General features: G+C 41.2%; 1 protein-coding gene across 5 annotated transcripts in view; it reads left to right on the top strand.

Annotated features, from left to right (window-relative positions):
* Window positions 1-996: 996 nt before the first annotated feature.
* The window catches only part of BEST3 (bestrophin 3), an 85,804-nt gene continuing 73,340 nt past the window's right edge, over window positions 997-13,460 (top strand). For 2 of the 5 annotated variants that reach the window (XM_053586063.1, XM_053586065.1), the window contains exons 1-4: window positions 997-1,182; window positions 3,118-3,284; window positions 6,982-7,076; window positions 7,520-7,753. In XM_053586063.1, the coding sequence (XP_053442038.1) occupies window positions 3,133-3,284; window positions 6,982-7,076; window positions 7,520-7,753 (481 nt within the window). In that variant the 5' untranslated portion in view covers window positions 997-1,182; window positions 3,118-3,132. Of the gene's footprint in view, window positions 1,183-3,117; window positions 3,329-6,981; window positions 7,077-7,519; window positions 7,754-13,460 lie in introns of all 5 variants that reach the window. The other 3 variants (XM_053586064.1, XM_053586066.1, XM_053586067.1) reach the window with 3 other exon arrangements.

Below are 13,460 nucleotides of genomic sequence, written 5' to 3' on the forward strand. Positions count from 1 at the left end.
TGACGTACAAGTGACTTTAGAGATTAGAAAGGTCCCAGAAAATGGCCCTGACATTATTTATTCCATTATTGAAAAAAGGCTAGTGAACTCACTAAGAATGAATAAATGTAGGTATATCAACCTGTAGAAAACATTTTTTTTTTTTTTTTGTAGAGACAGAGTCTCACTTTATGGCCCTTGGTAGAGTGCCGTGGCGTCACACGGCTCACAGCAACCTCCAACTCCTGGGCTTACGCGATTCTCCTGCTTCAGCCTCCCGAGTAGCTGGGACTACAGGCACCCGCCACAACGCCCGGCTATTTTTTTTTTGGTTGCAGTTCAGCCGGGGCTGGGTTTGAACCCGCCACCCTGGGTATATGGGGCCGGCGCCTTACCGACTGAGCCACAGGCGCCGCCCCCTGTAGAAAACATTTTTAGTAATTTAAAATTGTTCCTAGCTGGCCGTGGAAGGGTAACGAATGTAATGGATCTGTGCCTGATCGTTCCCACTGCACTGAGTCACTGCTCTTCATAATTCTCTGTGCTCTTCTAAAACACACACACACATAAACACGTGCTTATTACTTTTAATTGAAAAGCATTCTCAATACCTCTCAAATAAACAAAAATCCTGTTTATATTCTTGTCTGCTCCAGTTTATGGCTTCTTAAGAATTTATTCTTCTTTTCAAGCCCAGAAAGTCTTTTTATGTATGTATTTATTTACTTGGCTGGCAGAGACTCCTCCTTGACCTTTTTGGAACTCTTTAGGGTCAAACGGACTTTTCTTCCTTAATCCCAGGGTAGAGACAAAATAAATCTGACAGATTTAAATGGTCAACACCCTTCATGTCACTGCCGACTTCTCATTCAAAGAGGCACTTTAGACAGCAGGTGGAGTTATAATTATAGATTAGAAAAAAGCCACATCAGCAGCTGTTGCTTCTGTTTGTTCCCAGCTATAACTGTCATCAGTGGGCAAACCAGCATAAACAGGCCTCCACCAGTGGAAAAACATTTAACCCCTGTGCTTGTCACACTCTGAGTCTTCTCCATAGCCAAAGAACAGAGAGAAAAATCTATCTGTGCATGAGCGAGTGGTGAAACCAAAGAGGAAAGCACCAACCTGAAGGCACCTCTTCCAGGGGGGACCAAAAATCTGAAGATTCTCTTTCCTGCCAGAAACTCCAAAGGAGATACATAGGTTAGTGTGCAGAGTAAAGCTATGCATTTTAATTCTGTTCTCTGCTCTGTTAGATTTTGGTTGTTCTGACATAGCTTAAAAGGAAGATTGAACTACTAAATGAAAGAAAGTTATTTTGTTATTTAAAACTACCATGCCTGTGAGAACAAATTGTGAAATGGGCTTAATTTTATTGTGCTACTCTGCCAATTTTAGCTGTATTCACATTAGACAAATAGACAAGGTAAAGATGGAAAAATTAAACCAGTTTTTGTGGTATGAGTCTCATCCTTTTGCAATGTCACTTACTTATGCCAAAAGGCCCTGGTTTCTTTATTAAAATCAGTGATGTTGAAGGCCAAGTTTATGATTTTTAAAAAATGCTGTCACATAGCTCCAGAGTTTCATTTCCTTAAGGAAAACATGCAAATTAGAGCTGGATTGTTTTCCCAGTGCCAAATAAAGACAGTTTTCCTGTTTATGATAAAATGTGTGATGTAGGTTACTTTATATAAGGAATCTGCTGTGGCATTTATTTTTTGTGTATAGCACATCTCTACTTAAAAGCTCCATGATTTCAGTCTAGGTTGATCTATAGGACTCTCATATCCTTTGGAGAAAACCAAATTTTTGAAGAAATCTCCTTTTATCTGCATATGCTCCGTGTTAGCTAGTAGTCAAGCAGGATTTTCAAAGATTAGCTTTTGGCCATCTATGTCAAAATCTGAATGGCTAATGTCTTGGTGAAAAGGGATGGGATTCCAAAAAACTCACTGAAAAGGAGGTTTGGGGGCCACTGTAATTGGTAACCACATCCATGAAACAGATTTTGTTCAGCTCCAAACAGAAAGTGAATCAGCCACAGCATATTATTAAAGACTTTTCATGAGAAAACTGACCCAGCTTCTGGCCATCTTTTGAAGTACAGTAGAATGCTGGCTGTGCACTCAGAGCTCCTCCAGGGAGACACCAATATCCATCTAAACTCACCAAAAGTAACCCATCAATTAAATTTCTGTGGGGGCCTTGCTTCTCCTTATAACAGCATCTCCTGATTTCTAAGAAAAGAGCCAAAGCTGAAGGCAGTGGCTCACACTTGTAGTCCTAGCACTCTGGGAGGCTGAGGCAGGAGGATCCCTGGAGCTTGGGAGTTTGAGACCAGCCTGAGCAAAAAGTGAGACTCCACCTCTACTAAAAATAGAAAAACTAGCCAGGCATTGTGGTGGGCACCTGTAGTCCCAGCTACTTGGGAAGCTGAGGCAGGAGGATTTCTTGAGCTCAAGAGTTTGAGGTTGCTGTGAGCTGTGATGCCAGTGACACTCTACCCAGGATGACAGAGTGAGACTCTGTCTCAAAAAGAAAGAAAGAGAAAGAAGGAAGGAAAGAAGGAAAGAAAAAAGGAAGGAAGGAAGGAGGGGAGGGGTCAGGGAGGGAGGGAAGAAGAGAAAGAAGAAAAGAAAGAAAGCCAAATATCCCTTAGGAAGTTTAAGGGTGAAATAAGAACCTCTTTACATACTTTGGTAAGTAGAGGCCCCAATTATAAGTTTGGCCACTGCTTTTGACAGTGTCAGTTAACACAGCATATCAATACCCTAAATCCTCCCGTAGATTAAGAAAATACATGGTAGGTGATATCACAACATATGTCATATGATTCATTTATTCATTTAGTATTTATGAGCAATGGTTACATAACCTAAAAAATAATACTTAGCCATTAAGGCCAGTTTAAAGCTTCTACCTCACTACCTCCAGAGGCCCCTTTTCTCCTTTTTCCTGCTGAAAGATCCAGCACTGGGATGGTGGTTATCTGCAAGTTCCAAATTATACAAACTGAGAAAGACAAAACAGGGATATGGCTGACTGGCTGCTGGCTTGCATTTCCTTTGACATACAGATTTATGACCTATCTTAAATATTACTTTTTCCTTATGCTTTGTCTTCTTGCTCTTCTAGAAAAAAATATCCACGATGACTGTGACTTACTCCAGTAAAGTAGCAAATGCAACTTTTTTTGGATTTCATAGGTTACTCTTCAAGTGGAGAGGCAGCATCTACAAACTCCTGTACAGGGAATTCATTGTTTTTGCTGTTCTTTACACTGCAATAAGTCTGGTGTACAGGTACTTTCCTTTGTATGTCTCTTCACATGGCCGTCCAACATCGTGTAAGAATACAGTCTCAAAAATCTGAACCCCTTGGTTGCCACTGACTCATGTCACCTCCTCCTTTGCATGATCCTCTTTTTGTCTCCCTTCAGGACAGGGTATTTTAAGCCATACCTGTTTTTAGGATGCTCAGTAGACTCTGTTGGTTTCAGGGGGCTTTCATTCCAGCCCCACATGAATTGATCAGAATGAGATATAGTTCGTGTTTTAAGAACGTTGCTATAGGCTCGGCACCTGTAGCTCAGCAGCTAGGGCACCAGCCACAGACACCGGAGCTGGTGGGTTCAAATCCAGCCCAGGCCTGCCAAACAGCGATGACAACTACAACCAAAAACCAGCCAGGCGTTTTGGCAGGCACCTGTAGTCCCAGCTCCTTGGGAGGCTGAGGCAAGAGAATCGCTTAAGCCCAAGAGTTTGAGATTGCTATGAGTTGTGATGCTACGGCACTCTACCAAGGGCAACATAGTGAAACTCTGTCTTACAAAAAAAAAGAAAAAAGAACGTTGCTATAAATTGGAAGATGTATATTTGACTCCTTACTATGTGAAGATTTTGAAGGGCAAAGTCCACAGACAATCATTTGTGCCTCTCTCCACTACCTCATTCATTGTTGGAATTTGAGATTGGATGGCTTGCAGCAACTACTGTGTATGTGATTAACTATTCACAAATTGTATATACCAGGTAGCTTCCCTTGCTTCTGCTGGAATGACAAGGTCTTGCAGTGCCTGCAACCCTTACCTGTACCTCAACCGAAGAGAAAGCCTGAAGACTCCTTATATCTTCTGAGTTCAGAGCATGCTTTGTTCACAAAAGGAGGTGCTTATAACATCACAACATTCGCCTGCAGATTGACAGGAAATTTTAGCAATATCAAATCAAAGAAAAACTTCTGTGACTAAAAATTGTAGTCAGTACGATTTTATGGGCATGATGAAAGGGAAGCTTTATGAGTCTTTTCTTTACAATTAAATGCATACTTTTCTTCGCTGGAGGAAACTAAAATTTGAAACAGAAAACTAAAGGTTTTTGAGGCTGTATTTTCACCTTTTCTATGTCCATCAGTTTGTTATTTTTCTTACACATACAGATGAACACATGAGTGTATCACTGCTCTCTCCCATGTTCTTCCTTGCAGCAACAGGACCCCATGTGGAAAAAGTTAATAACTTAGCTGGCTGACAATTATCAAAAGTAAAATAGCAAAAGCTATTTTGCTATACATCAAAACTCCCATTCCAAACAAGTATATATATTGGTGTACATTTTGAGAAAATATCTTTAGAGAAAACGTCTACCTCTAATAATTTTTCAGATGTGTCATATAATATGAGATTATTTTGATTCTTTATGTGTCACCTAAGCCTTCACAATAGTAAGTGAATGAAGACACAATGGTGTTTCATGATAATTATCTCTTTATGGCTCGGTGCCCATAGGTCAGTGATTAGGGCGCTGGCCACATACACCAGGGCTGGCAGGTTCAAAAACTGGCCCGTGTCTGCTAAACAATGACCAAAATATAGTCAGGCTTTGTGGCAGCAGTCCCAGATATTTGGGAGCCTGAGGCAAGAGAATCACTTAAGTTTGAGGTTGCTGTGAGCTGTGATGTCACAGCACTCTACCAAGGGCAACATAGTAAGACTCTATCTCAAATAAATAAATAAATAAATACCAGCATAAAAAAAATTATCTCGTTAGTCTATTTTTACTTGTGAGTTTACTGCTGCTACTGATGTTTAGAAGAGAACATCCCTTTACAACAGTTGTAATGTAGCCAGAAACGCTCCTTGGGGCCTCAGCCCTTGCTCTAATACCGTACTTACACCCCACAAAATTGTATTGGTTGTATTGCATTTGGTTTTCTGAAAACCAAAGAGTGCTTACATTTATAACAATAATGATTGTTAGTTTAAGTCATCCTTCATTTTTTAAAGCTCAACTGTAAAATCTTGTTAAAATAGATCCTCATATTTTAACCAAAAGTATACCAACAACTATAGGAAAAATTTGTCAAGAAAGTCAAACATATCTTTGGAAAAATACAGACATCATTCCATTCTCATGTCTACTTATGATCCTAAGTGGGTTTCTCAATTAATCCCATTATAAACAAATAATTATACTTAACAAAAATCAAAAGGCAAAACAAGAATTCATTAATTTGATTATATTTCTATTTTTGACAAAATAATCTCTGTAGTATTTTCTAGCTACTAAAATTTCTATGTGTCTATTATCTAAGTATGTTTTCTTTGGCCAATTAATACCAACCATTTATTATTAATGAAGTAGGGAGCCATATTTTAAGTAGTTATATATAATAGTATTTAATCTTTATGACATCCCTGACATATAGTATTATTATCCCCATTTACAAGGCAGAAACCCAAAGGCTTAGAGAGATTTAAAAATACGCTCAAAGTCTAAATCTGTAAGTATTAATAGTAGCAATGGGATTTAAAAATATGGCTTTCTCTGATTCTAAGGTTCATGTTTTGCACATTTAAAGCCTCTTGACCATTTCTATTTGAGGATCAGAAAGCATTCTGGCTATAATTTGTCATCAGTATGACCCTGATAGGCCTGTACAACCATTTGGCGCCTCTCCTGCCAGCTCTCCCTATTTCTGTAATTCAGATCCTCTCTCCAAAGCTGGGGCAGGAGCTCCAAGCCCACCCTGTACCCTGTACTCCTTCTCTGTCAATGTCAGCTCCCAGTGATTTCCCATCTGCAGTCTGATCGGTTGCTCACTATCTCAGTACCCCTTGGCTTTCTTTCTCAAAGTTCTACCTACCCAAATGGGCTTTGAAACTTGCTATGATGGATCTTTCCCTGGGTTCCTTCCTCCTTCAGAACAGCTACACTATTGATTTATGCAAGTTCATCTATTTGGCTTTTCTTTCCGTACACATATTTTGATCATATTAACGGATCTTAAAATATTTCTTCTGACTCTGAATACCCTCCCTAACAATGTAAATTACAATAACAATCTTGTTAAATGCATTTATTGCTAAATCTAGAAAGTGGATTTGGGCAGTTTGGGTTATATATATCATGTAAATTTTGAGATAGTTACTAAATTTAAAATTAAAGTTTTCACTCTTGTTAAATCTGTCTTATATTTCAAATAATTCTGATCTTTAAAATGAAGTAATAATAGCCCTTGAAGTATGGATGTGACATGTATAATCAAGAATGCACAAAGTAGCATATTCAGGAGAAAATAAAATCAAGATGTCAAAATCAGGGTTATTCTTCAACAATTAATAATGCTAATCCACACATCGTCAATACACTTTTTTAAGTATTCCTGACTGATAACTGAAAAATGGAATATTTTATAACATACCTTGCTTCAAATCCAATGAATAAATCATATAAAACTTTACAAACATAAAAATCTTTTAAATAAAATGGTTAATAAATCCCACTATATAATGGCCAATAACATTTGGGTACCAAAAATGTCAATGTTCAAAGTACTAAGCAACTTAAAAGCTTTTGAAACACATCAGCTTAGGAAAAAGTTATTGCTCCTTTAAAAATAAAGCAGATTATTTGTGCTTAGTTGTTTGCACTTAATGTCACTTGCAAAGCAGGTGCAGAAGAATCATATAAAGGGCTGTGCATTTTATTTTCGCTCCAGATTGTTACTTACAGGAGCCCAAAAACGTTACTTTGAAAAATTATCAATTTACTGTGACAGATATGCTGAACAAATTCCAGTAACCTTTGTGCTTGGTAAGTATAGGTCACACGCAGAATGCAGCCACACAGCTGTCTCTGTTAGGGCGACATTGATGATTCTGCATGGGAGTGTTTCTGAGCTGAGAGGCATGCCTGGAAAGCCGCTGCTTGCCATAGGACCAGAATCATCCCCCAGGTTTGCCTTCCAGAGCTGCTTTCGTTCATTAACACCCAACGAGTCTGAGGTAACAATCTGCTGCTGGACGATGAAGCTTTCTCTTCACTAACGCGCCCATTTTGCAGTCGCTATTTGAGATCTAATACCCACCTACTGGGTGCTCTGGCAGGGCCAGGCACAGTGACGTTAATTTCTGGAGGGCAACATCGTAAGGTGTGGGTTAACAACAGTCCCATCAAAGTCTGCTAAACTCATCAGTGTCCCCGACGGGCCTGCCGAGAGAAACTGCTCTGTGCCATCATTTCCTGTTACCCTACAGGGTTCTACGTGACCCTGGTGGTGAACCGATGGTGGAACCAGTTCGTGAACCTGCCCTGGCCGGACCGGCTGATGTTCCTCATCTCCAGCAGCGTGCAGGGCGGTGACGAGCACGGGCGCATGCTCAGACGCACGCTGATGCGCTACGTCAACCTGACGTCGCTGCTCATCTTCCGCTCCGTCAGCACCGCGGTCTACAAGCGGTTTCCCACCATGGACCACGTGGTGGAAGCAGGTACCAGGCGGGCTCTCCGTGGGTGTTTCTCGGGTGAAATAGGGCCTCACCAATTGCCTTTGGAAATTCCTTGTATTTAATTTATTTAATTACTTGCTCAAACATTTATTGAAACAGTCTTAACAGGCAAAGAAGAGTAAGACGCGGTGCCGGCCCTCAAGAAGTTGGCTTAGTGGGAGGGGGAGGGGAAGTGGGCAGCAGCAGGTAGTCACGTTGCCTAAAGAAAATATGATAATTATCATGTTTATTGAAACAGTCTGTCATAGTCTCCTACAGTTTTCTAGTACTTTATGTCTTTTTGTAACTATTTCAGTTGAATGTCAAGAAAACATGAAAAGGCCAGGTGTGGCGGTTCACACCTGTAATCCTAGTGCTCTGGGAAGCCAGGGCGGGTGGTTTGCCCCAGCTCAGAAGGTCAAGACCAGCCTGAGAAAGAGTGAGACCCAATCTCTAATAAAAATAGAAAACACTAACTGGACGTGGTGGTGCAGCCTGTAGTCCCTGGTATTCGGTGGGCTGAGGCAAGAGGATCTCTTGAGCCCAAGAGTTGGGAGGTTGCTGTGAGCTATGATGCCACAGCACTCTAGCAGGGCAACAGAATGAGACTCTGTTCAAAAAAAAAGAGGTAACATGAAAAAGATAGAGAACAGATTCAGAGACGTTACCAGCTGCCCTGAATTGCACAAATGATTTATGAGGGCAGAATTAAAATTCAGTGGTGGAACTCCTGAATTAATACTTTTCCTAAAACAGATGCTGGTAGGAGCCAGCAGACTCTGAAAAGTAGCAGGAAAGGCCTGTTTCAGTGGGGACCTGTGTCCCTCTCCTAGAGTCAAACTAGACACAGTTACTCTGTCTGGGCTTCTGGAGACACTGAACTGAGAACAGATCACATCTGAAGGGTGGTTCTCTTGTATGGGTAAATACTTAGCAAAGAAGCTGTTAAATCACCCTTCAAGTGAAGATTAAATGAGATAATTCTTGGTACATAGAGGCAATAATAAGAACCATGAAATGATTTTGCTTTTATACTGAGTACAGTGAGTATACTAACTCTAATATTAGGGTGCAGTACTTAGTCTACTTTTCTGAAATGTCCTTGAAAATAGTTTTTTTTTCTTTTTTATTTTTTGGGATTCATTGAGTGTACAAAGAATTAGGTTACACTGATTGCTTTTGTTAGATAAAATCCCTCTTATAATTGTGTCCCACTCCCAAGAGGTGTGCCATACACCATGACCCCCCAGCCTTCCCCCTCCTCCTCTTTCTCCACTTGCTCATTCCCCTACCTACCCACACTTATATTAGCTCATCTGCTGCCTTTATATTAGAACAGAGTGCATTGGATTCTTGGTTCTCTATTCATGCGATGCTTTAAAAAAGAATGTGTTCCACTTCCATCCAGGCTGATACAAAAGATGTAAAGTCTCCATATTTTTAATGGCTGAATAGTATTCCATGGTATACGTATACCACAGCTTGTTAATTCATTCCTGGGTCAGTGGGCATTTAGACTGTTTCTACTTTTTGGCAATTGTAAATTGAGCTTTGATAAACAGTCTAGTGCAAATGACCTTATGATAAAAGGATTTTTTTTCTTCTAGGTAGATACCTAGTAATGGAAATGCAGGATCAAATGGGAGGTCTAATTTGAGTTCTTTGAGGATTCTCCATACTTCCCTCCAAAAAGGTTGTATTAGTTTGCAGTCCCACCAGCAGTGTAAAAGTGTTCCCTTATCTCCACGTCCACACCAACATCTGCAGCTTTGAGACTTTGTGATGTGGGCCATTCTCACTGGGGTTAGGTGGTATCTCAGGGTAGTTTTGATTTGCATTTCTCTGATGATTAGGGAAGATGAGCATTTTTTCGTATGTTTGTTAGCAATTCATCTGTCTTTAGAGAAGGTTCTATTCATGTCTCTTGCCCAGAGATATATGGGATTGTTGAGTCTTTTTTTATTGATTAATTTGAGTTCTTGATATATCCTAGTTATCAAGCTTTTGTCGGATTCATAATATGCAAATCTCTTTTCCCACGCTGAAGGTTGTCTGGTTTGGTTGTTGTTTCCTTAACTGTACAGAAGCTTTTTACTTTAATTAAGTCCCATTTATTTATTTTTGTTGTTGCAATTGCCAGAAAATAGATTATTTAAGGATAATATTTTTTGTTCATTTTTTGAGGGGATTTTTGGCTTACTTTATTTTGAATTCTTAGATGGACAATACAGATAGTGACTATCAAAGTCAAAATGAAAATGTGGAGATGAATCTCTAAATTAAATGTTTTATTTGGGAAGAAAGAATTGCAACTTGGGACTTACATGCAGACTGGATGGTCTCTGGTATATTTGAAGAACAAGAGAAGGCTGGAAGTTTTTTTAAAAAGAGAAATGTTGCATATTGCTCTCTGAAAAAGTTCACTGGCACTACTATGGTTCTGGGGGGTGGGCAGGTTTTGACTGCTGAGGGGTGGCAGTGAGTAAAATCACTTCTAGAGCTGCAGCAAGTCCTTTCAGCAACTATTAGAGAAAACAGTTTTCAGGTCTTAGCAGGTAGTTTCAGCAGCCAGGCTTGCAGTGAATTACATTCTTGGAGCAACATTATGTGTCCTGAGTCTTTTTCCCACCGGATTCTCCACTCCATTTTCGTTGCATATCATGAGACAACTTTCACAGTGACTAAAAGCACAGAGTAAGGGTTTGAATCCTTACTCCACCACTTCTAGCTACATGGCTTTAAGTTGGTTAACCTTTCCACACCTCAGTTTCCTCATCTGTAAAATGGCCTTATCATAACACCCACCTCATATATTGCACAGGTTTTTTTATGAGGAGTAAGTAAGTTAATATTCACAAAGTATTTAGAGCATTTCTGACATATGGTTAGCACTGTGTAACTTCTCACTGTTAGAACAAAATCACCTGGAACAGCATAAATAGCACTTTGATCACTTTAGAAGACTCATGTTAACATGAATCAAGTATGTCTCCTTGATGTACTTTGGCCAGGAGTTTGTGAAAGCGAAGGTGGAAGTAAGGGAGGAGGGATGTAGATGACTTTGTCAGGGACACAGAATCAGTCATGAGGAAGTAATGGTGTACAAGGCGTCGATTAAGGCTATAGGTGAAGGGCCTGACTAGCTCGGCAAATGGCACAGGTGTGTTATTATATAAACCAGTAGGAACTTTAAAAAACAATTAGCTGACACCCTCCTCCAAATGCAAAAGTAGAACACTGCTTCAGAAAGACCATGTTGAAAATACTTGTTGAGGGCGGTGCCTGTGGCTCAGTGAGTAGGGTGTCGGCCCCATATGCTGAGGGTGGCAGGTTCAAACCCAGCCCTGGCCAAACTGCAACCAAAAAATAGCCGGGCGTTGTGGCGGGCGCCTGTAGTCCCGGCTGCTTGGGAGGCGGAGGCAAGAGAATCGTGTAAGCCCAAGAGATAGAGGTTGCTGTGAGCCGTGTGACATCATGGCACTCTACCGAGGGCGGTACAGTGAGACTCTGTCTCTACAAAAAAAAAAAAAAATACTTGTTGACAACTTAATTTTCTTACCCTAATATCTAGCCAAGTGTCCTTTTTTTTTCTACCACACATTGGAAGAAGAGTTGCCTTGGGCCACACGTTAAATACACAACACTAACAAAAGCTGATGAGCAAAAAAAGGTCCCTGCATTCTTTTTGTGATATCTGACACCACAGGTAAACAAAAAGGTCCTCACAAAATCAGCATGTGGATTGGACACCCCCAGCAGGATCAAGCACATTAAGAATTACCACCTCTGAAAAAAGATCTAAAAACAAACAGGAAGCTCTACCCATTCCAAATTGATGAGGTAAAGTTTACTTGTGTAACAGAGGTGATATTTCTCTATTTCTGACACACCCTTGGAATGAAGAAAGTGCATTCTGACAGTAGTCAGGCACTGAAGCCTCAAAGCAAATCTTGTCTTCTCAGCATCACATTCATATTAAAAGTTCCTCCGGATAAAGCCAGGTCGGCTAGTAATGGACCAGCCTTTAGGGCCTCTAGTCAGACGTAAGCTGAGAGGGCTGAGCTGTGCTCAGGTCTGAACAGCAAGTAGAGGTGAGGAGGCAGATAGGAGAATGATAGAATTCCATTTCCTTTGGGTGTATTTTTCAGAATACCAAGGCCTACTATTTGTTTTTTGTTTGTTTGTTTGTTTGTTTTTTTGAGAAAGAATCTCACTCTGTCACCCTGGGTAGAGTGCCATGGTGTCATAGCTTACAGCAACCTCAAACTCCTGGGCTCAAGCAATCCTCCTGCCTTAGCCTCCCAAATAGCTAGGATATAGGTGCCCACCCTAACACTGGCTATGTTTTCTACTTGGAGTAGGGACGGTGCCTGGCTCTTGCTCAGGCTGGTCTCTGAACTTCTGAGCTCAGGGGATCCCCCCACCTCACCAAGGCTCTTTGTGAATCTTGTACAAACGTCTGTCATGTGCTCGCATCTGACTTTTCCCCTGTTGAAGGCTTCTGGAATATTGGAAGACTTTTCTCTCCCCAGCCATCAATCCCCACCATTCCGAGGGAATCTTAAAATGAGTCATTGCTCCTTGAGGTGCATTTAAACCAGTGTGCACTAGATGTTATCTGCAGACCCATAGCCCCTCTGCATCTTGAATAACGTATTACTTATTTTAAATGAGTATTTCTGCCCCATTTCAGACCTACTGAATCAGAACCTGTGGATATATGATGCAGGAATCTGCAGTTAAACGTGCTCCTTTTTTCATATGTATACACACTGAGATTTGAGAAGTGTTGAGTCTTTCCTGCAATGCTTATTTTTAAAACCTTTTTTCTCACCCTGAGGTTAAAGCCTTTGGCAAATACCATTATTAATAACAAAATATAATAGTGATAATTAGGAAGGAGCAGATTCAAGGGTCCAGCCATACTAGAGGCTCGGGAATCAATGAGGAGATTCAGCACAGCAGCCCAGTCAGGCTACCGTCCAGGGGAGTTGAATTAGGCTCACCTGGATGGAACAAGCATTGTTTTGACTTAAATGTTTTGATTGTTTGGTGTGGCTGAAGGAGGCAGAGATCTAGGGAGATCTGATGTGGCTAACCACCCTCCCAAGCATCCCATGGTTATCTGGTTATGGGGGCGGTTAAAAGGCCCCAGTTGCTCTTGGTAATCCCTAAATTTTTTCTCAAAAGGCAAGAAAAGCATGGCTTGTGCTTTTTTTCCTCAAAAGGCAGGGACAGCACAGCTTGTGCCCACGGGAATAAGTTTTGTGTATTAAGCAGTAAGGCAAAGATTCCAAGCCACGATCCTCTAAGGTGGCAGAGACGCTCCAAAGGTCCATTCTTTCCAACTGCCACATGACCAGCACCCTCTGTCATGGCAGCGCTGACATGGAACTTCCTGCTTCCATCCCCAGTGGAGAGGGCTGACTCAGAGTCTGCACACGAGTCTGCGTCCAAGTTCTCCTAGCTGGGCACATGCCTCCACCACTCCCTGACTGTCCTTTGCCTGTGCCAAGGCTTCTGGGAAGAACAGGAAGCTTGAGGACGGCGGAAAATATCTGGCAGATCCCCTGAGCCCAGAGCCAGGACACCTGCTGCTGCCCAAGGGCAGTGAGGGCTGGTCAGCAAAGCACTGGGGGTCCCTCAGGGCTGGGAACAAAATGGGGTAATGCTTCCTTCTAGTCAGTTGAGTCCTTTACGTAAAATCATC

This window comes from Nycticebus coucang, chromosome 3, assembly GCF_027406575.1.
Source record: "Nycticebus coucang isolate mNycCou1 chromosome 3, mNycCou1.pri, whole genome shotgun sequence".
Classification (NCBI taxonomy): domain Eukaryota; kingdom Metazoa; phylum Chordata; class Mammalia; order Primates; family Lorisidae; genus Nycticebus; species Nycticebus coucang.